The sequence below is a fragment of the Danio rerio genome, chromosome 22 (genome assembly GCF_049306965.1).
Source record: "Danio rerio strain Tuebingen ecotype United States chromosome 22, GRCz12tu, whole genome shotgun sequence".
In the NCBI taxonomy this organism is placed as follows: Eukaryota; Metazoa; Chordata; class Actinopteri; order Cypriniformes; family Danionidae; genus Danio; species Danio rerio.
Window position 1 is genome coordinate 5067093 of NC_133197.1, and position 25674 is coordinate 5092766.

The 25674-nt window shown below is 42.4% G+C and overlaps 2 protein-coding genes across 2 annotated transcripts; both read right to left on the minus strand.

Annotated features, from left to right (window-relative positions):
* Positions 1–1332: 1332 nt before the first annotated feature.
* LOC141380138 (uncharacterized) lies at positions 1333–11913 on the minus strand. The gene is made up of 6 exons (XM_073937035.1): positions 11676–11913; positions 9402–9716; positions 8915–9214; positions 7397–7720; positions 5801–6100; positions 1333–5573 (listed from the first exon to the last, which is right to left on the minus strand). The coding sequence occupies exons 1-6, from the start codon at positions 11719–11721 to the stop codon at positions 5422–5424; spliced, it is 1437 nt and encodes a 478-aa protein (XP_073793136.1). The 5' UTR covers positions 11722–11913; the 3' UTR covers positions 1333–5421.
* Positions 11914–13952: 2039 nt separating this feature from the next.
* si:ch73-256j6.5 lies at positions 13953–24042 on the minus strand. Its single transcript, XM_073937032.1, has 7 exons — positions 23895–24042; positions 18919–19236; positions 17983–18282; positions 17471–17776; positions 16981–17280; positions 14547–14843; positions 13953–14457 (listed from the first exon to the last, which is right to left on the minus strand). The coding sequence occupies exons 1-7, from the start codon at positions 23944–23946 to the stop codon at positions 14306–14308; spliced, it is 1725 nt and encodes a 574-aa protein (XP_073793133.1). The 5' UTR covers positions 23947–24042; the 3' UTR covers positions 13953–14305.
* Between the last annotated feature and the right edge of the window lie 1632 nt (positions 24043–25674).

The following is a 25674-nucleotide window of genomic DNA, read 5'->3' on the forward strand; positions in this document are numbered from 1 at the left end:
ATGCATGTGGTCATCTAGCACCTTTGTGACTAATTAACACAACCTTATTTTGCAAATGTTTCTGAGAAGTGACTGAATTTTTTTTCTCTGAACGCCATAAACAAATTTGATGCCTGTAGTCATCTAGCATGTTATGTCAATCATTCATTTATTTTATTTTCGGTTTAGTCCCTTTATTCATCAGGAGCCACCACAGCGGAATGAACCGCCAACTTATCCAGCACATGTTTTACGCAGCGGATGCTCTTCCAGCCGCAACCCATCACTGGGAAACACCCACACACACTCATTCACACACATACACTAAGGCCAATTTAGCTTACCCAATTCACCTGTAGCACGTCTTTGGACTGTGGGAGAAACCGGAACACGAACACGGGGAGAACATGCAAACTCCACATAGAAATGCCAACTGACCCAGCAGAGGCTTGAACCAGCAACCTTCCTGCTGTCAGGCGATTTTGCTACTCACTGCACCATCGTGATGCCCATGTTATGTCATTTTCAGCAGAAATCAACTTTTGCTATTTTATTTTTGTGTGTTACTTCTAGCTCTTGTTACTGGTATATATTAAGTACACAGTTTCAATATGAGGATGTTTATACAAGTTCCTCCTAAAATTAATTAAATTTGAAAAAAAAAAACATCTATGCAGAAATGAACACTTCTTAGTTTCTCCAGAAAACAGAAGTAAACTCACATGCATCTAAAGCTTTTAAAGTATAAACTCTACATTCAAATGACCAAATCACACAGCAAATGCAAAAATCCAAATTTAGAGTTAATTATGTTTTACGTAGCTTTCACTAAGATTATAAATCTGATTTACTATTTTTATAATAATTTTATAACTTTTTTTCAGTTTTTCAGTTTTATCTGTACACACGAAAACCATCTAATGTGGCTGAATTCTGCAAAGATGAGTGGGCTAAAATTCCTCCAAAGCGCTGTAAAAGACTCATTGTAAGTTATTGAAAACGCTTGATTATAGCTGTTGTTAAGGGAGACCAAACCAGTTATTTGTTTAGGGGGTAAATACTTTTTTACACAGAGCTAAGTAGTCTGCATGATGTGTTTACTATGTTTACTATTATTATAGATGATAATAAGCTCCCCCTTATTACATTTCTTAAATTTTAGCAAACATGAATCCAGAAATCAACACTTTATACTTTAGTTTAAGCAGACAGAAACTGGTTATAGTGGTGTCGCTAGTGGCAATGTGTAGGAATTGTTGTATTTGTTATTTGAGCCTGAACTCTTATTTGACTGTTAATTGATTTACTTTCTTGATTGTAAAGTTGTTGTCATTAGTTTTTTTTTTTTTTATTAACTGTAAAAATAAGTGGCTCATATAAACAAGTGAAATAAAGTACATACAGAAACACTTCAACCACAATCAACTGACATGATGACAAATGTCCAGCAGAAACATCAAGACCCGCGTGCTGATCAGTGCCTATTAGACCACATCTTAAAACAGCCATGAAGAGTTTTAATGTAATAAATATGTGCCTACCTTTAATAACAGCATGTTTGACTTTTGCTAATTAGCAATTAGCCGATAGCGTCCTGTAGTTCCCCTTCGGTTGGGGAACTTCAGTGCCATAGAGTGGATTGATTGAAATCCACGAAATGGGAGGATTCGGTTCAGAAGCCGCTTGTCTGAAAGAGTAATGAACGGGCCAATGAAAGCAATGAATTGGCAGCGTAAGCTTGCACAGGTGTACTTCATTGCCAATTATCCCAGCATATAAGCACACCTGGAGCGAGCAAACGCCATCCTTTTCGCTTCAGAGACTTTCTGATCGAGTCGATGAGGGTTCCTCCTGCTGTGACCAGCGATTCTGAGCGAACGAGAGCATTCTCCCGGTCCAGAGTGTGTACACGCAGCGGCAGACGGTCGAGCTGGGTTTCTCCCTTGCCTGGCGTTCTTTGGGTGCTTTCCCGGGCTGCTTCGACTAGAGGGGCGTTCCCTTCTTCCCGGAGGTGCACAGTAGGCTCACGCGGTCTTGAAAAGCATTTTTTTTCTGCTCTGTTTCTGTGGAACCTCCAGGGGGTATGTGGCGATTCCTCAGGTTGAGTGCGCGATGGCGGTAAATCCGCGCGGCGTCTCTTCTTGGCGGGGTCCGCCTCGTCTCCCATCCAAAGCCTGTAAGTTATCTGCCTCCCTCGGAGCTAGAGCTTACATAGCTGCGGGCCAGGCTGCTTCCGCCTTGCATGCGATAGCCACCTACCAGCGCTACCAAGCGCAGCTCGGGTGCGGAGTGAGAGCAAACATCTCACCTCCAGCTTTTTCGTGGGACCCGCGCGCTTCCCGGATCAGCACACCCACTCCGCGCTGCCCCACTGCTGGTACGTCAGCGATTGTAGCGATGAGTCCATTAGCGAGAGCTCTGCCTGCCTGGTTAGCGCGGGCCAGCTCTTCGCGGTGGCTCATATGCACAATCAGACTCGGCTATGCGATTCAGTTCGCGAAACGGCCCCCCAAGTCACGGGTGTGTATTCACCAGGGTCAGCCCCCTGTCCGCCCCTGTCTTGCGAGAGGAGATTGCTGTCCTCCTGGCGAAGGATGCAATCGAGCCGCTCCCTCCAGCCGAGATGGAGAGCGAGTTTTACAGCCCACACTTAATCGTGCCCAAAAAGAGCGGTGGGTCACGGCCAATCCTAGATCTGCGCGTTTTGAACCGCTGCCTGCACAAGCTGCCGTTCAGAATGCTCACGCAGAAGCGCATCCTCCGGTGCGTTCATCCTCTGGGTTGGTCTGCAGCATTAGACCTGATGGACGCGTATTTTCATGTCTCCACTCTTCCTCGCCACCGTCAGTTTCTGCGGTTGCGTTTGAAGGTCAAGCTTGGCAATACAAAGCCCTCCCCTTCGGGCTCTCTCTGTCTCCGCGGGTCCTCACCAAGCCCGCGGAGGGTGCCTTAGTGCCCCTTCAGCTCGCGGGCATCTGCATACTTAAATTCTTGACGACTGGCTGATTTTTGCCCTCTCTCGGAGCAATTGATTATGCACAGAGACAAAGTGCTCCGGCACTTCCACCTGTTGGGGTTTCAGGTCAACCGAGAAAAGAGCAAACTCGCCCCCGTGCAGAGGATCTCTTCTCTCGGGCTGGAGCTGGACTCGGTCACCAAGGCAGCGCGCCTCTCCGGAAAGCGCGCTCAGCTGATGCTGTACTGTCTGAGAGAGCTCGACAGTAAAATAGTGGTCCCACTGAAACTTTTCAGAGGCTCCTGGGGCATATGGCATCCGCAGCCGCTTCATGCCGCTCGGATTACTCTATATGAGACCACTTCAGCACTGGCTTCACGATCGAGTCCCCAGACACGCATGGCACGCGCGCGCACACCGAGTCTCTGTTACTGCGCAGTGTCGCCGCGCCCTCAGCCCTTGGAGCGACCCCTTGTTCCTACAGGCCTGGGTGTCTCTAGAACAGGCGTCCAGTCTTGTTGTCGTTTCAGCAGACGCTTCCAACACGGGTTGGGGGGCTGTGCGTTGCGGACATGCGGCTGCGGACCTGTGGAAAGGTACCCAGTTGCATTGGCATATCGCCTGGAGCTGTTGGCAGTGTTCCTCGCTCTCCACCATTTTTTTCCGGTGCTGGAGCGGCAACACGTGCTGGTCAGGACGGACAGTACGGCGGCGGTGGCGTATATCAGCCGTATGGGGGGTATGCGCTCTCGCCGCATGTCTCAGCTCGCCCGCCGTCTACTCCTCCGGAGTCATCTGCGACTGAAATCGCTGCACGCCATTCATATTCAGGCAAGCTCAACCGTGCAGCCAATGCGCTCTCACGGCAGCCTTACGTCCTGGAGAATGGAGACTGCACCCCGAGTCTGTTCAGCTGATATAGGCACGATTCGGGGAAGCCCAGATCGATCTGTTGCTTCCCCCGAGATCGCTCATTGCCAGTTGTTCTTTCCCTGACCGAGTGCTCTCTCGGAACGGATGCACTGGCTTACAGCTGGCCTCGGGGCATGCGCAAATACGCGTTTCCCCCAGTGAGCCTGCTTGCGCAGTTACTGTGCAAGGTCAGGGAGGACGAGGAACAGGTTGCTGGTTGCGCCCCTCTGGCTCAACCGGACCTGGATGTCAGAGCTCTCCCTCGCGATAGCCCTCCCCTGGCAGTCCCTTCGAGAGAGCACCTACTCTCTCAGGGACAGGGCACCATCTGGCACCCTCGCCAATCTTTGGAGGTCCTTAGACGCGAGGAAGACTTAGGTAACCTCCGATTGCGGTGGCTAATACCGTCGCTCGGGCTAGAGCCCCCTCCCCGAGCGTGCCTATGCCCTAAAGTGGAGTCTATTCACTGAATGGTGTGTCTCTCGCAGAGAAGACCCCCGTTATTTGCCAGATCAGCATTGTGCTTTCTTTATGCCGAGAGAAGCTGGAGAGCAGGCTGTCGCCCTCCACACTCAAGGTTACGTGGTTGCCATCTCCGCTCTCATGACGCGGTGGCTGGCAGCACCGTGGGAACGCATAACCTCATCATCCGGTTCCTCAGGGGCGCTAAGCGAATTAATCCACCCCGCCCCCTCTCATGCCCTCTTAGGATCTCGCCCTCGCTACACAAGCCGCGTCAGATCCCTTCGATCCTCGACTCAGTATCTTTCTGTCCCTGAAGACAGCTCTGCTGGTCGCGTTAATATCGATTAGAGGGTCGGGGACCCGGAGGCATTTTTCGGTCAGTGACCCGTGCCTGTAATTGGGCTGGCTTTCTCTCACATCCTGAGACCCCGTCCGCGATATGTGCCCAAGGTTCCTACCACTCCGTTTTAATACGAGGTAGTGAGCCTGCAAGCGCTGCCCTCGGAGGAGGCAGATCCAGCCCTTCTTTATTGTCCAGTTAGCGTTTTGTGTATTATCCGGACCACACTCAGAGTTTAGATCATCTGAGCAGCTCTTCGTCTGTTATAGCGGTCGGCAGCAGGGAAGTGCCATACCGAAATAAGTTCCCACTAGATTGTGGATGCCTTTCTTTCGCTATCAATGAGCCGCGTCCCCCGAGAGTGCGTGCGCACTCCACTCGGAGCTTCGCATCCTCTCGAGCGCGCGCACGCGGCGCCTCTCTAACAGACATCTGTAGAGCTGCGGGCTGGGTGACACCCAACACATTTGCAAGGTTTTACAATCTGCGAGTGGAGCCGGTTTTTTAGAGAAATATAAACAATAAATCAAACTGAATCTGTAAAATAGTAACACTACAAAACAAACATGAAAAATATCATTGTATATAAAAATGTTATACATCAAGCTTTTTGTACTGAACTAAATGAAAGCAAAGCTTTGTATTTGAAGTCTGCTGCTGTATTTATGTCAAACCCTCACATGAGCTGCATCAGAACCATCAGGTTCATCTAAAATCTTCAAAATAAATGAAGCTGAAATGACTGAAAGCAGTTCTCTGACATCATCATTCAGGTTTGTGATGCGTGAATATGTGCTTGATCTTGTTCAGCTCTTCTGGATCTGATGTCATAAAGCACAATAATCACAGTAGCCATGCCCACCAGAGCAGAGAGGACCAATCGGATCACAGCTTCAGTAGGACCACAGCAGTGAACAGAGCCTGAGGAACAAACACATCAAACTGAGCTCAGATCAGTCAATAAAGATTCATATCAGCACTGCCATCCACTAATATCAGCTCTGCTGTACCTGAACATGTGGGACAGAGTTGAAACTTTTTTAATCTGCATTTTTAAAATGTAACACAGTATTGTTTAAAAAAATGTTTCTGTTGATCTGTGTCTATGCTGAAATAATTAAAACATGTAAAACCAATATTAAACTCACCGACAGTGAGAATGAAACTCCTTTTTCTTACATAGTCAAATCGTAATTCATAAACTCCAGCATGTTCAGTTCTGGTGTCTGTGATGGTCAAAGATCCAGTTTTATTGTCCAGTTTCAGTCTGTCTCTGAATCTCCCATCAAGAACATCATCAAATACAGAGAATCTGTTGTTCTGTTTATAGATTTCAGCTATTAAAGTGTCTTCATCTCCAAACCTCCACTCAATCTGATCATATTTGTTCAATTTTGTGAGATCAGAGTTCAGAGTGACTGAATCTCCCTCCATCACTAATATTTCATCTTTATTACAAACACAGAAAAAAAAAGATTTTTTTTTGTCAGATTAAGATCATTAAAGCTCTATTGTTGTGTTAGAAAGTTGATTTCAATATCATAAAACAGAAAATACACAAAACAGTCAAATAAAAGTGTGTGGATTAAAATGACACCTGGGGCCTCATGTACGAAGACTTGCATGGAAATCTTACTAAAACATTGCGTACGCACAAAGCTGTAAATGTGCGTACGCAGAAAATATTCAGATGTATGAAACACTGCGTACGCCGAATCACACGCATATTCTTTGTACATCTGAATGAACGTGAAACTGAGCGCAACATGCACGAGTGCAAAACCCCTCCCTGGCTACTCCCCCTTATGAATATGCAAATGACTCTACTTTGGCAAAACCCAACGAAAAAGCAACGGCAAAAGCAAGCAAAAAGAGAAACTTTGAACAGAATGTGAATTGGTGGTGCTGCTTTCGGAGGTAGACCGGAGAAAAGCGGTGTTATTTGCAAGTTTGTCCTCCGGAATTAATAACAAAAGAAATAAATAGAGTGGGAGAGTTTAGCTGATGCGGGTAACACAGTTGGATCTGAACATCGCACGTAGTGGATTTAAAAAAGAAATAGTGAGTAATGTAAAGGTGTCAAATTTTGTAGTGGCTTTAACAGCTTGAGTGGTGCAGGTAGTTAAATGTTCGAATCCAGCGTCTGATGAACTTTCTCTTTTTTTCCCCCGCTACATATCAGATTTTGCCTATACTCTTCATCATCATGAGGAAGACAAGAGGGAATCATTAATAATTCTGTGCATCATATTTTATTTGCACATTTATTGCATGGAAACGTTTCTGATTCATGAATGCAAATTCATCCTCAGATGGTGCCTTTATAGCAATGTGTGCAGTAGATAGCTCAGATTACATTGGGAAAACTGGCGACCGCTGCAAATTGCGCTTTAATGTTTGGATGGTCTACTGTATGGTACAGACACCTTATATACTAGACATGGGGATGAACACTTCTCATACAGCTGAGAAGACACTTTGTAGAGAGCAATTTAACACAACTGCCTCTAGGAGTCGCCAATGGAAATAAAACAGACACGCACAAAAAATGTGCGTACGCCAGCCATGAAGTTGGCGTGGAGCTGCGCACATTCCCATGTTCATTTCATCGTAAGTAAATCCAAACGTGAGCGATTCCGAGCGTGAAATCTGGCGTACGCAAAGTTTTTGTGCGTACGCAGTGTTGATACATGAGGCCCCAGGTGATTAAAAAAGAAACCAGATGAAGTACATTTATAACTCACCACAGACGATGAGACGAAAAGTAAAATCAATATAGTTGGTCTGTAGTTTATAATCTCCTTTATATTCAACAGTAGTGTTTGTGATGGTCAGAGATCCGGTTTTAATGTCCAGTTTCAGTCTGTCGCTAAATCTCCCAAAAAGAACTTTATCAAATACAGAGAATTTAATTTGCGTTATATTGACTTCTGCTATTAAAGTGTATTCAGAACTAAACCACCAGTCTTCTCCAAACTTCCACTGAATCTGATCATCATCCATCATTTCAGTAACACCAGAGCTCAGAGTGACTGAATTTCCCATTGTCACAGACACTTCTTTAAATGCTGTATCATCAAACACAGAGAAGAAACAGATTTTGATCAACAGAGACAGATTAGGGTAGTTATTTGATAGTTTTGTCTTCAGCACAATATCTGATCTAACTTTTCAGGATAAAGAAACCCTTATTTTTCACGTCAAGCGAAGCAAAACAGATCAAAAATGCAAAGGGAATTTCTTTTACGTTTTCAACATCCCCTTCTCCACACGCCCTTTCCAACCCTTCCAAGCATTTCTACACCTAAGGAGATCCCAGGAGTCCAACCCCCTTGCTTCAGTTTTTTTACTGATGATGCTAATGGTCCAGTAACACGCTTTTGGTTCCAAAAACACTTAAAAGAAGTCTTCCACCTGTCAGGCTTCCCCCCCTGAACCATTCTCTAGCCATTCATTTAGGATAGGCGCAGGCACCACAGCAGCCCACAATGGGCTTTCCTAACAGCAAACTTAGTCCCTCAGACACCGGTCCTCTGATGCTTTTTAAAGCCTGCATTTGCCTCAGCCAATACCACCTAATGGAAGCCCAGCTCGTCCTCAGCAGCTGACTGGAGTTTAAGTGCTCGAACATGACCCTGTCTATGTCTCACTACCCCTCTATGTTGGAGCCCCTTCGATATTTTTTTTCCCGACTCTCTTTTCTAGCTTGTTCCCGCTGTGCCGTTATGCTCTGCTTTCCCACCACTCACCTCTCAGCAACTTTGACTCCCATAGAAGTCACACCAAGCCCATTCCTGGCCACTCCTTTACAGTCACCCCTTCAGCAATAGTCCCCTCCACCCCCCACCCCATGACTCTAACTCCGGCAGGGGTCACTCCGAGATTCAACTCCCACAGGAGTCATTACATACCAACCCCCCCCCAACCCCGGCTAAAAGGAAAAAAATCTTTTCTCTCTCTCTTCATCAGGATCCTCTGCCCCTTCCTATATCTCCCTTTTGGCAATTATTTGACCCTTCATTTACTTCTAATTGTTTTTTTTTTTCTATTCTATTATCGATATGGTGCCTATGACTTCAGGGGGCTTGGCTTTGGACGCCAGGGGGCATCAATGCTTTAATGCCAGTATGGTAAAGTTAGCATTATCTCAGAGCTCCTACTGCACCATTAATATCATAAATCTACACAAATAAAGGACGTTTGGATTAGTAATTGTGTCTTTGTGCTTATTAGAACATATATCAAACTCATATTTAACTCACCCCTAACCGTCTGTTTAACAGTGTTGATTTCATTGTTGGTCTGTAGTTTATAAACTCCAGCATGTTCAACAGTGGTGTCTGTGATGGTCAGAGATCCAGTTTTCTTGTCCAGTTTCAGTCTGTCTCTGAATCTCCCACCAAGAACATCATCAAATACAGAGAATCTGTTGGTCTGTTTATTGATTTCTGCTATTAAAATGTCTTCATTTCCAAACCTCCACTGAATCTGATCATCATTCTTCAGTTCAGAGACACCAGAGCTCAGAGTGACTGACTGTTCTGCCCACACTCGCATTTCATCTTCATCACCAAACACACACAAAGAAAACAAATATCAACATTCAAAAAGGCTTTACAGTCTAAATGTCATATTTAAAATGAATATAATAAAACAACAGAAGAGACACACCAATGTAACATTTAATGTGGATTAACATTGTATTTGGTGATTAAAAAATGAAACCGGTGAAACAAATATTCAACTCACCAGAGACTTTAAGAATGACTGCCCTGCTGATCTGATTGGTCTGTAGTTCATAAACTCCAGCATCTTCGGATCTGGTGTTTGTGATGGTCAGAGATCCAGTTTTATTGTCCAGTTTCAGTCTGTCTCTGAATCTCCCATCAAGAACATCATCAAATACAGAGAATCTGTTCGCCGTTACATTGATTTCTGCTATTACAGTGTCTTTATTTCCAATCCACCAGTGAATCTGCTCATCATTCTTCAGTTCAGTGAGATCAGAGCTCAGAGTGACTGATTTTCCCTCCAACACTTGATAATAATAATAATCAAGTCCACCTGCAGAACAGAGTTTGTCAGATTAAAGCTTTAAATCACATGATGTTGGCTTAAAAAAAACATAATGTCTCTAGGGCCCCCCTAAATGTATGGACCCTTAGAATCGTCCTAACTCCTCACCCCCCCATCCCCCCACCCCCACCTTTTAGTCTGTCTGTCTAGAATGAGTGCTCTAAAGTTTGGATTCCACCACCTCTGCATTTATTCCATTAAACATTTAAAAAAAGAAGTGAAGCCCACTGGGTGCTTTTTGATGGGCACGAGCACTGCGTTTCATTTCTGGGGGTCCAGCAAGGTAATACGGTGCTCGTGGGTCGTCCATGTTGTCACTGCGATGGTATGTCTGTTGTGCAGTTAAGATCGCAGCTCGCTCTTGTAAACGGGCGACCCATCCCAGTTGTACTGTGGCAGGCACTCGGGCAGATCAAAAGGTCCATCGCCCTAGGGCTCGCGGACCTCCCGCTCCTCCATGCGTTCCATCCAAGATTTTAGCGGAGGAAAAAAACATCTAACCAGATGATAGCCCTTTTGCTCAATGACACCGGGGACCAGACATCCACTGCTGCATCGGAGGGTAGGCTTTAATTGTCTGATGTGGATCTGGACCTGCTTCGACCCCTCCGGGATGGAGAGTGCTTTGTTGGATTCCAAAGCAGACATGTCAGCCGTGCTTTCCCAGGCTGCTTTGGCTGTGGGTTTGGAAATGGTTTATCCCCTCAGCCCCACGGCCAGACATGCTAGATGGTGGCAGATACGTGGAGGATAACAAGAAGGCCTTCTAAGCCTCCCATCCTCTTCTTCCCAGAGGTGCACAGTAGGCTAACGCAGTCTTGGATTGCACCTTTCTTTGCCCGATCTGCGTGCGCCTCCGCCCTTACCACTTTGATGGCGGTGCAGCCAGGGGGTATAAGGCGATCCCACAGATCAAACATGCCATTGGGGTCAACCCTTGTCCAAGTAGTGCCTCTTCATGGCGGGGTCAACCTTGTCTCCTGTCCAAATCCTGCAGGTTATCTGCCTCTGCCTTGCATGCTATGGCCACCTACCAGTGCTACCAAGCGCAGGCGCTGGCCAGGCTGCACGAGGGTGGTTCCTACCCAGGCTTGTTGCATGAGCTCCGCACCGCAACCGGCTATGCTCTTTGGACCACACCACTTCCAGCAGCAACCTAGCTTTCCCATGTGGTCTCTCATCCAGGTACTGACCGGGCAAAGCCCTGCTTAGCTTCAGGGGCGACCATGTCAGAATCAGAAGGTCTAAAAATGATCTTTTCTGTTTGACTCTTATTGAAACTCAGGAAATTTTGTGAGCATTGCCTTAACATCAGCCAAATAGGCCAAAAGGTAACTCAAACTATTTGTCTGTCGTCAGCATACGAATGAACAACCCACACTTCCTATATATAGAACCAAGAGGGAGTGTATAAAGAGAAAACAGGGTTTTGTCTTCAATTAAACTACACTGCTTTCACAAGTACTGATTCTGTTGTACATAGAGAATAATGTTTTTACTCTGGGATTACCACTCTTAATTCAGACACTTATAAAGCACAAGACGCATATGAAGCATAACGCAAAGCATTTACTGGCACACAGCCAATTTTTACTGAGGTCTAGTGACGCCCCAGGTGCAAGAGATTAGTTTACTTCTAGAACATTTCCTGATAATTAAAAAAGTGAAGCAGGGTTTCCTTTCATATAGTGGACGCTCAGTGAACTGAAGTTCAGTGGATTGAACTTTTAAACAGTAGATTCAAGATCTTAACCCCATACATTTAGGACCAAAATAAATGGTTAAAACCTATGATACCAGATTTTAGCTACATCCATGAATGTACAGCAACAGTATCAACAGTTACGTCATGAACACTTGTTTGAAGCTCCATAACGAAAACCATTTATTTATTATATGTTATACCAGAACAGAAACCTCTGAGATCATAAAATGTTTGCGACTCACCAACCAGACGCCACAAACCCAAACAGAAGCAGAATCTGTGAAACATCTTCAACAACTCTTCCAGTCCACAGATATGAAAAGACAAACTCTTCAAAATGGCTTCAGTGATGAACTGACAGATGCACTGGTGAGCTATATTTCAGTGTGAGAGGGGTCTGGATGACCAGGTGAAGTCGAAAGTTGACCTGCATGCAATGCTTTTAATGTGCACGCCTAACAACACCCCTAACACTACCCCTCACCGTGAGTCATACGTTTCATTGAGTGCATTTTGTCGGCCACTCTGCCTCAACATCCTGTGGATCAACTGAGTTATTTTTAGCAGAAGGAAACTGCTGAAAAACATTGCTGTGCTAACTTTGCTATGGTATTGCTATGCTAACTTTCTGTTTCTCCAGAAAACAGAACTCATGTGCTTAAACTAAAGCGTTTTAAGTGTAAACTCCACAATCAATGACCAAATCTCACAGCAAATGCAAAATGCTAAATTTACAGTTAACCGTTTGAAGTAACTTTCACAAACATTATAAATTTGATTGCCTATCATTCTATCATTCCCTGACATTTTTGCAGATTTAAAGAAAAATCTGAAAAACTGAAATATCACATGGTCCTAAGTAATCAGACCCTTTGCTTTGACACTCATGTATTTAACTCAGGTGCTGTCCATTTCTTTTGGTCAGCCTTGAGATGCCTCTACTCCTTTATTTAAGTCCATCGGTGTTTGATTACATTGATTGGACTTGATTAGGAAAGCCACACACCTGTCTATAGAAGACCTTACAGCTCACAATGCATGTCAGAGCAAATGAGAATCATGAGGTCAAAGGAACTGCCTGAAGAGCCATGAGACAGAATTGTGCCAAGGCACATATCTGGACGGTTTACAAAAGAATTCTGCTGCACTTAAGGTTCCTTAGAATCACAGTGACCCCCCAGAATCCTTAACTATAAGACATTTGGGAAGACCAGAAGCTTTCCTAGAGCTAGCCAAACTGAGCAATTGGGGGAGAAGAGCCTTGGTGAGAGAGGTAAAGAAGAACCCAAAGATCACTGCAGCTGAGCTCCAGAGATGCAGTCAGGAGATGCGAGAAGGTTGTAGAAAGTCAACCCTCACTGCAGCCCCTGTACCATTCGGGACTTTAGGCAGCGGGACCCAACACATGAAAACCCACACGGAGTTTTCTAAAATTAAAAAACCTGAAGGACTCCAATATGGTCAGAAATAAGACTCTCTGGTTTGATGAGATAAAGATAGAACTGTTTGGCCTTAATTCTAAGCGATATATGGGGAGAAAACCAAGCACTGCTCATCACCTGTCCAATACAGTCCCCTCTGTGAAGCGTGGTGGTGGCAGCATCATGCTGTGGGGGTGATTTTCAACAGCAGGGACAAGACAACAGGACAACTAGTTGCGATTGAGGGAAAGATGAATGCAGCCAAGTACAGGGATATCCTGGACAAAAAGTTTCTCCAGAGTGCTCAGAACCTCAGACTGGGCCAAACCCAATTAAGCATCTCTGGAGAGACCTAAAAATGGCCGTCTACCGACATTTACCATCCACCTGACAATTTGCAAAAACTGGCAGAGAATTCCCAAATCCGGGTGGGAAAAACTTGTTGCATCTTTCCCAAAAAGACTCATGACTGTATTAGATCAAAAGGGGGCTGCTACTAAATACTGAGCAAAGGGTCCGAATACTTAGGACTGTGTGATATTTCAGTTTTTCTGGTTTTTATAAATCTGCCAAAATCAGTTTTGTGTTTTTTCTGTCAATATGGGGTACTGTGTGTACATTAATGAAGGAGAAAATGAGCTTGAGAATGATTTTAACAAGTGGCTGCAATATAACAAGGAGTGAAAAATAGAAGGGCATCTAAATACTTTCTGTACCCACTGTATGGAAAATGAAATTAAAACACTGGCCAATTTAGTGTTGGAGGTTTCATGGCTAAATGTGATCAACCTAGTGGTCAATCTTCATTGAATGCACATTCCACCAGTAAGAGCAGAGTGTGACGGTTTAATTTTAGTTTTGCTTAAAATATCGTAATGCACACAACATTATGGGTGACATATCAGAGTTCAAAAGAGGATGAATGGTTGTTGCGCATCTTGCTGGTGCACCTGGACTAGACTGCTGTAACCTGCAACAGTGTACTGACTTGGGTTTTCCAGGGTGTGTGTGATCGCTCTGTAAAACGGGGAAATGTCCAAGGTCAACTCAAGTTTTAACAATAATAACAATACTGTTATAAGTATAAAAAGAGGCTGAATTTAAATTTAGAGAGAGAAAACTTTATTGATGAAGACAAGCAAATACATCTGACAAATGCACAGTGAAGTAAGATCTGTGTCTAATTTTAGAGAAATATAAACAATAAATCAAACTGAATCTGTAAAATAGTAACACTACAAAACAAACATGAAAAATATCATTGTATATAAAAATGTGATACATCAAGCTTTTTGTACTAAGCTAAATGAAAGCAAAGCTTTGTATTTTAAGTCTGCTGCTGTATTTCTGTCAAACCCTCACATGAGCTGCATCAGAACCATCAGGTTCATCTAAAATCTTCAAAATAAATGAAGCTGAAATGACTGAAAGCAGTTCTCTGACATCATCATTCAGGTTTGTGATGCGTGAATATGTGCTTGATCTTGTTCAGCTCTTCTGGATCTGATGTCATAAAGCACAATAATGACAGTAGCCACGCCCACCAGAGCAGAGAGGACCAATCGGATCGCAGCTTCAGTAGGACCACAGCAGTGAACAGAGCCTGAGGAACAAACACATCAAACTGAGCTCAGATCAGTCAATAAAGCTTCATATCAGCACTGCCATCCACTAATATCAGCTCTGCTGTACCTGAACATGTGGGACAGAGTTGACTGATGTCCAGATGTTGAGTCTGGTTGCTGATGGTGTTGTTGATCACACAGCTGTAGGTGTTTTTCTCCTGATATTCCACCTCCAGAGGTAGAGAGAGACTGATGCTGAGATCAGACACACTGATGCTGGACAATAAACTGTTTCCTTTGTACCAGGAGAGACTCACAGCGCTCACATTCACCACTGAACACAGCACTGAACAATACTGCACTGATGAAGATGAGGATGAAGAACATTGAGAAGAGTTGAGGATGAGGACAGGAACAGGCAGAGCTGAAAACACCAGAGAATAAAGAGAAATGAGGAGAAATCAAGAGACTGAAGAAGACAGAAAACAACATTTTGAATGATCAGACACAGGGGCGTTGCTAGGGTCGAAAGAGATAAGGGGCCTGGCCCCAAAGACCCCCCCCCCAACCAAACCAAAAAAAACCCAGTTTCATAAGTTGATCAACTCTAATTTTAATAAAAGGATTAGAGATGGTTTAATGATATATAAATGTTTTTTGAGTTGACAGTCTATAACAATAAATTGTGAAGCTTTGTGACTTGTAACACCAAAAAGGGAAAAAAAATTATAAATTACCCACTTCTTATTTACTATTCTGTTATGAGCCATATCATGCCCCATGAGCCTCCTATCTCCTCTCCTGATTTGCAGTTTTTGTTTGTTTTTTTTAAATAAAAATTTCTGCATGTTTTCAAATCTGAAAATATAATTTATTTTATAGACCAAGTTGTTATCCAATGTGATACAAAGCTACACACATGTTTATTTGGACAGAGTGATTAACTGAGGTGTAGTGTTGTCAAGATACTGGAATTTCTAAATTCAATACCTCGCAAAATATTGATATTCAATGGGCTTTTTTTAAAAAACAATTGTATCAAAAATAGTACAAAAAATAAATATTTAAATGCTAGAAATGTGTTTACTTCAAATTTCTTTAGAGGAAGATTTTTAGTTTTCCTCAAAATAGGTTGATGTGGGCATTGTAGCACTATGAATGCATGTAATGCCTGTTTCATTCACACTTGAGCAGAAATTCCATATATGCCTCACAAAAGTTGCAGAATATTCCAGGAAAACCCTAATATTATGGATGAAGGAATCCAGCTATTGCTGGAGTTGAATGAAAATAAACATAAAAAAGGCTTAAACTGATCATTTACGCGACTGTGACAATAAATGTAGATGAAGTCAGAATTATTTGCCCCCCTTTTAATTTTTTTTCCTATTTTAAATATTTTTAAAATGATGTGAAACAGAGCAAGGACATTTTCACAGTATGTCTGATAATAATTTTTATTCTGGAGAAAGTCTTATTTGTTTTATTTAGGCTAGAATAAAAGCAGTTTTACATTTTTTAAAACCATTTAAGAGTTAAAATAATTAGCCCCTTTAAGCTATATATTTTCCGATAGTCAGCATAAAAAACTATCGTTATACAATGACTTGCCAAATTACCCTAACCTGCCTTTAAATGTCACTTTAAGCTGTATAGAAGTTTCTTTAAAAATGTCTAGTAAAGTACTTACTGTCATCATGGCAAAGAGAAAATAAATCAGTTATTAGAGATGAGCTATTAAAACTATTACGTTTAGAAATGTATTAAAAAAATAAACAGGGGGGCCCGGGGGCATTAGATATTTTCATAAGAAAGTCGATTTATAATCCGCTGCTAACTGACATAGCATGTTACTGTAGAATATAGCCATAAAATAATATGCTAGATACATGAACTCACTATGATTTAACTATTACAGAAATAGATGTGACTGGCTATATCATATCTAGATAAAGATGTCTATATGTATATATATATATAATATCTAGAAAGCAAGTACAATTTACATTTTTCTGACTAATTCGCATGTATTTACATTAATGTGCAGCACATTTTATTGATACAGTTATGTTATTTCACCAAAACTACACACATTTTCTGCTGTAAAAACAAATATTAAGCTTCATCTGTAACTTAGCTAGAACTATTCAGTTTTGCGAAACAGTTGTATTATTACCTCATCAGCTTCAGCTGCTCAAAATAATGAATGATGTGCAGTGGCGGAATATTTTTAAACCATGTGACAACAGAGCCACTCCCACCTGCCGGTAGAAACAGGTACTGCTGAATAGATTTAACTTTTTAAATACCCGACACAAACGCTGCTTTAGGTAGAATACGCGTGATATACACGTGGTAATTGTCAGAACTTTGATAACAAAATAAATGTTATACAACCTATTTTTATTTAAGTGCAACATATTCCAAAAGAGCAGGGGCTTTTGACAATACATCAGGGGCTTAAGCCCCCAAAGTCCCCCCCCTCGCAACGCCCCTGATCAGCCATTAGTGTAGATCTGTTTCTGAATAAATATAACCTGTGAAACCAATATTAAACTCACCGACAGTGAGAATGAAACTCTGTATTTTCCTATAGTTGATAGATAATTCATAAACTCCAGCATGCTCAGTTCTGGTGTCTGTGATGGTCAGAGATCCAGTTTTATTGTCCAGTTTCAGTCTGTCTCTGAATCTCCCATCAAGAACATCATCAAATACAGAGAATCTGTTGGTCTGTTTAGTGATTTCTGCTAATAAAGTGTTTTTATTTCCAAACTTCCACTGAATCCAATAATTATTCTTCAGTTCAGTGAGATCAGGGTTTAGAGTGACTGAATTTCCCTCCATCACTGATATTTCATCTTCATCATCAAACACACAAACAGAAACAGGGTTTTTGCCAGATTAAGATCATTAAAGCTCTATTGTTGTTTCTGAAAGTTAATTATAATATCATACAACAAAAATACACAAAATAGCAAAGATGTGTGTGGATTAAAATTGCAGCTGGTGATTAAAAAATGAACCAGATGAAGAACATTTGTAACTCACCACAGACAGTGAGACGGAAAATAATATCAATATAGTCGATCTGTAGTTTATAATCTCCAGCATCTCTAGTTCTGGTGTCTGTGATGGTCAGAGATTCAGTTTTATTGTCCAGTTTCAGTCTGTCTCTGAATCTCCCATCAAGAACATCATCAAATACAGAGAATCTGTTGGTCTGTTTATTGATTTCTGCTATTAAAGTGTCTTTATCTCCAAACCTCCACTGAATCTGATCATCATTCTTCAGTTCAGAGACACCAGAGCTCAGAGTGACTGAATTTCCTGTTTTCACAGACAATACTTTAAATCCTGTATCACCAAACACATAAAGAATAAACAGAAACAGATCATGATTAACAGACACAGATTAAGACGGCCATTTGATGATTTACAAAAGTAAATTTACATTTGAAATTAATATAATAAACCAACAAAAACAAAAGCAGGTTTGGGTTAAAAACTGTGTCTTTGTGCTGATTAAAATATAAATCAGATCAAACTAATATTTAACTCACCGACAGCAATAAGTTTAACAGTGTTGATTTCAGTGTTGGTCTGTAGTTTATAAACTCCAGCATGTTCAGTTCTGGTGTTTGTGATGGTCAGAGATCCAGTTTTCTTGTCCAGTTTCAGTCTGTCTCTGAATCTCCCATCAAGAACATCATCAAATACAGAGAATCTGTTGGTCTGTTTAGTGATTTCTGCTATTAAAGTGTCTCCATTTCCAAACCTCCACTGAATCTGATCATCATTCTTCAGTTCAGAGACACCAGAGCTCAGAGTGACTGACTGTTCGGCCCACACTCGCATTTCATCTTCATCACCCAACACACAAAGAGAACAAATATCAACATTCACATAGTAAGACTTAAACTGAAAGCTGTGATCATTTATTGTTCATATTGTGATGCAGTTCCTTGAGAAACGGAATATTAAATGACAAAAAAAGGGGTGTGGGTTTTTTTCTTCTACTGCGAGCTGATTGGATGTAGTAAAGTAGGCATTTCAGTCAGAAAGATGGGGAAAAGGGTTTGGGGAGAGTTATCACGACCTAACAGACTCCTCCTGCTCACCATTACAGTTTGTTGTCAAAACTGACAGCTGAAGGGGCGTGGTTAAGCATGTTAGCCACGCCCAATACCTCAGACAGACCTAATCTGAGAATTTAACTGAAAAAAAAAAAAACAGGAAGTGCATTCTCAGATTTCAGTTGAAGATTAGAAGGCCAGACTATTCTTTTTATTATTGACATGCACTGAAGAATTGTTCACCACACAACTAGCAATGTGAGCGAACAAAATCAATATGGTTAGTTTTGAATTGAATTGGACTTTAAAATGAATATAATAAAACAACAGAAGAGACACACCAATGCAACATTTAACATTTAAACATTTAATATTGTACTTGGTGATTAAAAATTAAGCAGGTGAAACAAATCTTCAACTTACAAGAGACTACAAGACGGAAAATACTGCTCATCTGGTTGGTCTGTAGTTCATAATATCCATCATCTTTAGTTCTGGTGTCTGTGATGATCAGAGATCCAGTTTTCTTGTCCAGTTTCAGTCTGTCTCTGAATCTCCCATCAAGAACACCATCAAATACAGAGAATCTGTTTGCTGTTACATTGATTTCTGCTATTAAAGTGCCTTCATCTCCAAACCACCACTGAATCTGCTCATCATTCTTCAGTTCAGAGAGTTCAGAGCTCAAAGTGACCGAATTTCCCTCCTGCACTTGATAATAATAATAATCATCAAATCCACCTGCAGAACAGAGTTTGTCAGATTAAAGTGTTAAATCACAGGATGTTGGCTTGGTAAAGTCGTCTCTAAAACACTTTTGATCATTCAGATGAGCAGTGAATATTATTCTGAAGGTAATGATGATGATGTTGTTCAGTTTTTGATCTTCATATTAATTTGATTGAATGTAATCTCTAATAACAGATCTTCAGTTATTTCTATATCAGTGAATCCACTTTCTTCATCATCTCAGGTCATTCAGAGTAAGAGAGGAGATTCCTCTGCTGTTCTTCAGGTCTGTGATAATGAGTTTGATTCAATACTGTGACTCTATTTGCTGTAGGAGTCTGTCAGGAACGCTGAAAACAAGCTTGTTTAATCCATTAAAATCTGCTCTAAGATTGTAGATCGACCTCTAGAAAAGCTGTAAGACTCAGTCTATTAGAACAACCTGATGAGATCAGCTAATAATATCATGTCTGATCCTGATCATGTTCTGCATAACGAGTTTGAATTATTAGCATTGAAGCAGAGGTGTAGAGTTCCCAGATTTAACAGGAAAGAGCTAAAACACTTTAGCGTAGCCTTATGCACACGGGCTTCGTGACGATCCTAATCACTGTACATTTTTCATTCTTCTATGGCCCAATACGTACCTGCTATGTCAGGGTTGTCTAACTCAATTCCTGGAGCAGCCCTGCACGGTTTAGTTCCAACCCTGCTCCAACACACTCACCTGTAGGTTTTAAACAAGCCTGAAGGACTCACTTAGTTTGATCAGGTGTGTTTAATTAGGGTTGGAACTAAACTGTGCAGGGCTGCGGCCCTCCAGGAAATGACTTTGACATCCCTGTGCTATGTGTATAGAAAGAATGCTGATATGATATATAAAACGCAATCAGTGGTTGGCAAATATATTGATTGCATATGTTTGTAAATCAGACCTTGAAAGAGTCAGTGACCATGGCGTGATGAAACTGACTCTTGAAGGGAATGGGAGATGAGACTCTGGGTTAATCAGGGGCGTAGATTTAGGGTGGGACGTGTCCCCACCAATATCCAACAACTACTGAAACGTCTCCACCAATAATTTAATTCACTTAAAAACATCGCGCTGTCAGTATAAACCTAGACATGGCGGAAGGGATAAATCACGTTCTCTCCTCGAGTCGCACCGCCCCCAAACACATATGAACATTGTGATTGGCTGTGCTTTTCCCTGCTGTCATGTGAGAGGCTGCTTTCAGATACAAGCAGCGCCAAAACAACTGCGCGGGGGGAATTTCCCCATGTGTGTGAGGTGTGTGACATGCACAGGTGAGGATGGAGGTAGCAAAAAACGGTGCACATAAAGAGCTTTTTTCAACGAAGAGTGTAAGTCACATGAACTCAAGTTCGCTACTGAATGAGTCCATCATGATAATGCTGCTATTGCGAGTGTTTTTCACCACTTTTACGGTCAGTCTAACGTTAAATCAGACTGATATAGTCTGTGAACAATGTTCCCTGAAGACTACCTGCAGAATAAACACCTACATGTACACGGATATGACCATGCCAGTTCTCCTAATCTCTTTGTCAGGGTTCTGCCACTCTGGTCATGTAAATTCTTGTTTTGGTGGCAGAATCCGGACACTAGTCTTGTCTAGTCCTGTATTGTTGTGCTTGGCTTAAGTTTTCTCGTGTCGAGCACTTGTTTCTGTCATTCTGTGTGTCTCCGTGTGCGCGCGCCTTCGTGGGTGTGCACAGAGCGTGCGCGCTCCTGCTTGATGCGGCCGCGCGGGCTCTGCGTGCCTCGGACACGTGCGCTCTTGTACTCGTGTTTGTGTTTTCGTCTGTCTGCAGCGTGGTGTTTCATTCCCAGCGTCTCAGTCTAGTTGGTTTCGGTTTTGGTCGGCGCTGGGATGAAGCATGCATGCTGCGTGTGTGAGCGCACGGTGAGTGTTTTCATTCATCGTGTGCTCGTGTCTTGCGTCTCTTGTCAAAGCACGTGGCTATGTGTTTACATCGTGGTCACGTGCTTTTGTCGTGTGCTTCAGTGTTGTGCTTGTCTTGTCATGAACATGCGATTATTGAGTTCTCTCATTGGCTGCATGTTCTTGTCCTGTTTTATGTGAGCGCATGGCTTGTCTTGTCTTTGTCATGCGCTCTCCTGTCTATTGTCCAGTCCCACCCTCCGTGTTAACTCATTATTAGTTTTTCACGTTCACCTGTTTGTGTCAATTTACTTCTACTTTATAATCCCCTCATGCTTTCTGTTCTGTGCCAGTTCATCATCAGCTGTCATCGTTTCCTGTCTTGTCCTGGTCTCCTGTTCTCCAGTTTGCCAGCCTGCCCAGTCTAGTTTGTTTGTTTGTTTATTTGTTTTATTGATATTTTCCCCCCCGGGGTAGTTTGTTTTGCTGTTTTGTTTTTTATTTTTTATCAATAAATACCCATTATTTCTTTGCACTTGAGTCCTCGCTCCTTTTCCCCTCACCGACCGTGACACTCTTAGAGTAACATCTCCAATTTCGGTTGAAACAGTTCGTCAGAAAAACTACAGCCTGTGCTCCATCTTTTAATAATACTATGAGACATATTTAATTTGTACGAAAAATGAACGAAAGTCTTTATTAAACTCTCTCTTTATCAGTTAATAAACATTATTTTAACATGACACTTCCAGGCCTGTGGTCAGTTTTCTTGAAAGGGGTTATTTGTTTTCTGAAAAACTGAACCTTTTTGCAGTTATTCACCTGATTTTCTGTTTAATTGAGGTATAAATATGACATTTTAGTGACATATTAAGAACTGATATTTGCTGGATAATCTTGTTGGATTATTATTATAACTTCACTTTTTGATGTACCAAAACTATTTCCTACCATTTTGTCAAATTGCTTTATTTACACTTTTTAACTGTAAATTTTATTACAGTTTTATAAATAATAAAAATACTTTGAATTACAAATTAGGACTTTTAATTCTTAGAATAAAGAAATGAAGAGTTCAGATGCCAAAACCTCTAAATGCCATGTAAAATGAGCATTTTTCTCAGCCTCGTATATTTATGTTCAGTTATTTCACTTTAAATCAATGAAAAGAACGTATTTGTCACTATAAAAGTAAAATCACTGAGTCCACACACAGAAGTTTTATAAATTATAATTTTAGAAGAAAATATTAAATGGCATTTAGAGGTTTTTGCATCTAAACTCTTCAAATATGTAAATATACTTATTTTTAAAATACAATTTTTTATCCTAATTTTCTTTGGGAAATCTGTTAAAACTTGACTTTAATGAAAAACTGAAGCCTAAAGGCAAATAACAAACTGACCATTTAAATAATAAGATAAATTCAAGTTCAAATTCAAATTCAATAATACAACTTTTGGTTTTTCAAACCACCTGACCCTCCTTGGCTACGTGCATGACTATTTAATTGAACTTAATAAATTGTAAGAAGAGAGGATTACTTCATAATACATTTTATTAGCAGTTAAATAATAAATAGCAATATATATATATGTCTGGTTTTTTGTGACTTCTCTGTCTCCCTCTTGTGTATTATCATTTGTATGCAGTTTCACCTGTTATCAATTTGCTTGTTTCCCCGTCCCCATCCCTCTCACCTGTTCTCCCTGATTATTGTAGCTATTTAGTCTTTCCTTCTCCGTCGTTCTGTGCTTGCTAATTGATTCTGTGTTCTACTGTTGCGTGAGTTACCGGTTCCCTGTTCAAGATAGTTTCGCACTTTGCACTACGTCTCGTCAAGTCTTGCATTGTCTATTTCACCACGTTTGATCCTGTTATCTGTGCTCTGGCTCACCTCTGCTCTGCCCACAGTCCACTCTCGAGTGAGGTCTCATCTGCTTGGCTCCCTGAGGTCTGTCCTAACTTACTACTGTTATACTGAGAGGATCTCTTTCGTTTGATCAGTCCACCACCCAGAGGAGGGTCGTTTACAGACTGCCTGTGTTTCTATATTTTTGAGTGACTTACTTACTGCCAAGGAGAGCAGAATTGTGGATTTGGTTCTGTTTAATAAATTCCTTTAATCTTCTCCCTTGCGCTTGGGTCTCCATATTTCTTGACAGTATAAAACAATATTTATTCTTGGTGGGGGTGTGGGGGGTTTGTATTCACCAGTCCCCACCAATGTCAAACGCAAACCAACGCCCTTGGGTTTAATGCACATCATGCTCAAAACGCACAGACAAATCATTATGAGAATGAGGACAACACTTTTAGATCATGCTCCAGCACATAGAGCCAGATCCCAGAAGTGAATTCCGACACACCCTTAGTGCTTCTGCATCATGAGCTGTAGACATCACGCTTAGATCAGTAAAATAGAGCCCATAATATATACTGCTATAGGAAGGATATAAAGATGGCTGACTATGCACTGCTCATTCAGGGCTAAATCAATATTAACAGAAAAGATCATCAGCTTAAACAACAAAACTGACATAATATGTAGATTAATAATCAGATCTTTGTGCTGATTCAGAATAAAACTCTAATTTGCAGGAACTGAAGTTGATCTGAACATTACACACAGAAAACTTTCACTTCAGATAAGAATCACATCACAATTAAAGCTAATGATGGAGCTTTTTAATCAACTATTAGAACAAATAAACACTGAATCTGTTGCTGAAAGAACTGTAATAAGAGAGATTAAGAACTCACCAACCAGACGACACAAACAGAGCAAAACTAACTTGAGAAACATTTTCTTCATCAGTTCACTAAAGAGCTCAAGATGGCAGCTCTGAAAAGGTGTGAAAATTCTCCAGAATTAGCTGAGATATTTATCTAATTTAATATGAACCCTCCTACAACCTGTTTCCGTTCACTTAATCTTCTTTAACATCATAAAATGTGCTGATCTTACTTTTTCAGATGAATTCTGGCCTTATATGGAAACAGCAGAAGAGAGAAACGCCTCATGAGTGTTGATCTGATATCTGCATCTGCTGCTGTGTTATTTAGTGTTGTGTCCGTGATATTTGACCCTGAACTCTTATATGACTGTTAATGGATTCACTTTCTAGATTGTAAAGTTGTTTGTTTGTAACTGTAAAAATAAGAGTCTCACAAGAGAAATAAAGCACAGAAACACTTCAACCACAATCAACTGACATGATGACAAATGTTCCCCTTCGGTTGGGGAACTCCAGTGCTATAAGTGGATTTGATGTTCTAAATCCACGTATGGGAGGATTCAGTTCAGAAGCCGCTTGTCTGAAAGAGTATTGAACGGGCCAATGAAAGAATGAATTGGCAGCGTAAGCTTGCGCAGGTGTGCTGCATTGCCAATTAACTGAGCATATAAGCACACCTGGTGCCAGCAAACGCCATCCTTTTTGCTTCAGAGACTTTTCTGATCGAGTCGATGAGGGTTCCTCCTGCTGTGATCCAGCGAACGAGAGTTTCTCCCGGTCCAGAGTGTGTACAACGCAGCGGCAGACGGTTGAGCTGGGTTTTCTCCCTTGCCTGGCGTTCCTTTGGGTCCGGTCCTCCAGAGCGGTGCGTATAAAGTTGCAACTTCACAAAGAGAGCAACACAGTCGTGCAGCACGTCCTTTTCAGGACGGCGCTCCGACTGTGCGTTTCTGGATGCTGTGGGTTCCTGTCCTCGGATGATGGGCACGGGCACTGCGTTACATGCTCCAGCATGTTAATGCGCTGCTCGCAGGCAGTTCATGTCGTCATTGCGATGCTATGACTGTGGCGCAGTAAAGATCGCGGCTAGCCTTTGCAAAAGGGCGAACCACCCCAGCTGTCCCCTGCTTTGCAGCGGGCACTCGGGCAGATCTGAGGGTTCAACGAGAGATAATCCGTCGCCCGCGGACCTCTCGCTCCTCCAAGCACTCCATCTAAGCTTTGAGCGAGGGAAGCGATCCGTCTAACAGATGGTAGCCCTTACGCTCGATCACACCGGAGATCAGATATCCACTGTGGCATCGGAGGGTGGGCTTTCATTGTCCGATGATGATCCAGACCCGCTCGCCCCCTTCGGGCAGGTGAGCGCTGTCAAAACGGATCCTGAAACGGATGTGTTAGCCTTGCTTTCCCGGGCTGCTTCGGCCGTGGGTTGGAGATGGTTTATCCCCCAGCTCCGCGGCCGGACCGACTAAAGGGGCTTTCCCTTCTTCCCGGAGGTGCACAGTAGGCTCACACGGATTTGAAGGGCACTTTTTTTCTGCTCGTGCTGAGTGTCACTCCACCCTCACCACTCTTGGTGGTGAAGCGGCCAGGGGGTGTGTGGCGATTCCTCAGGTTGAGTGCGCGATGGCGGTTAATCCGCGCGGCGCCTCTTCTTGGCGGGGTCCGCCTCGTCTCCCATCCAAAGCCTGTGAGTTTCTGCTCCCTCGGAGCTAGAGCTTACAAAGCTACGGACCAGGCTGCTTCCGCCTTGCATTCAATAGCCACCTACCAGCACTACCAAGCGCAGGCGCTGGCCGAGC

What these genes read in the sequence shown, in the direction of transcription:
- LOC141380138 (XM_073937035.1), bottom strand. Translation starts at nt 11,721, where the DNA reads ATGTTTCACAGATTCTGCTTCTGTTTGGGTTTGTGGCGTCTGGTTG. An exon ending in GGGTTTGTGGCGTCTGGTTG is followed by an intron (nt 9,717 to 11,675) that starts GTGAGTCGCAAA and finishes TCTGTTCTGCAG; the next exon opens with GTGGACTTGATTATTATTAT. An exon ending in TTTTCGTCTCATCGTCTGTG is followed by an intron (nt 6,101 to 7,396) that starts GTGAGTTATAAA and finishes TTTGTAATAAAG; the next exon opens with ATGAAATATTAGTGATGGAG.
- si:ch73-256j6.5 (XM_073937032.1), bottom strand. Translation starts at nt 23,946, where the DNA reads ATGAAGAAAATGTTTCTCAAGTTAGTTTTGCTCTGTTTGTGTCGTCTG. An exon ending in TTTCCGTCTCACTGTCTGTG is followed by an intron (nt 17,281 to 17,470) that starts GTGAGTTACAAA and finishes TTGATGATGAAG; the next exon opens with ATGAAATATCAGTGATGGAG. An exon ending in GAGTTTCATTCTCACTGTCG is followed by an intron (nt 14,844 to 16,980) that starts GTGAGTTTAATA and finishes TGGTGTTTTCAG; the next exon opens with CTCTGCCTGTTCCTGTCCTC.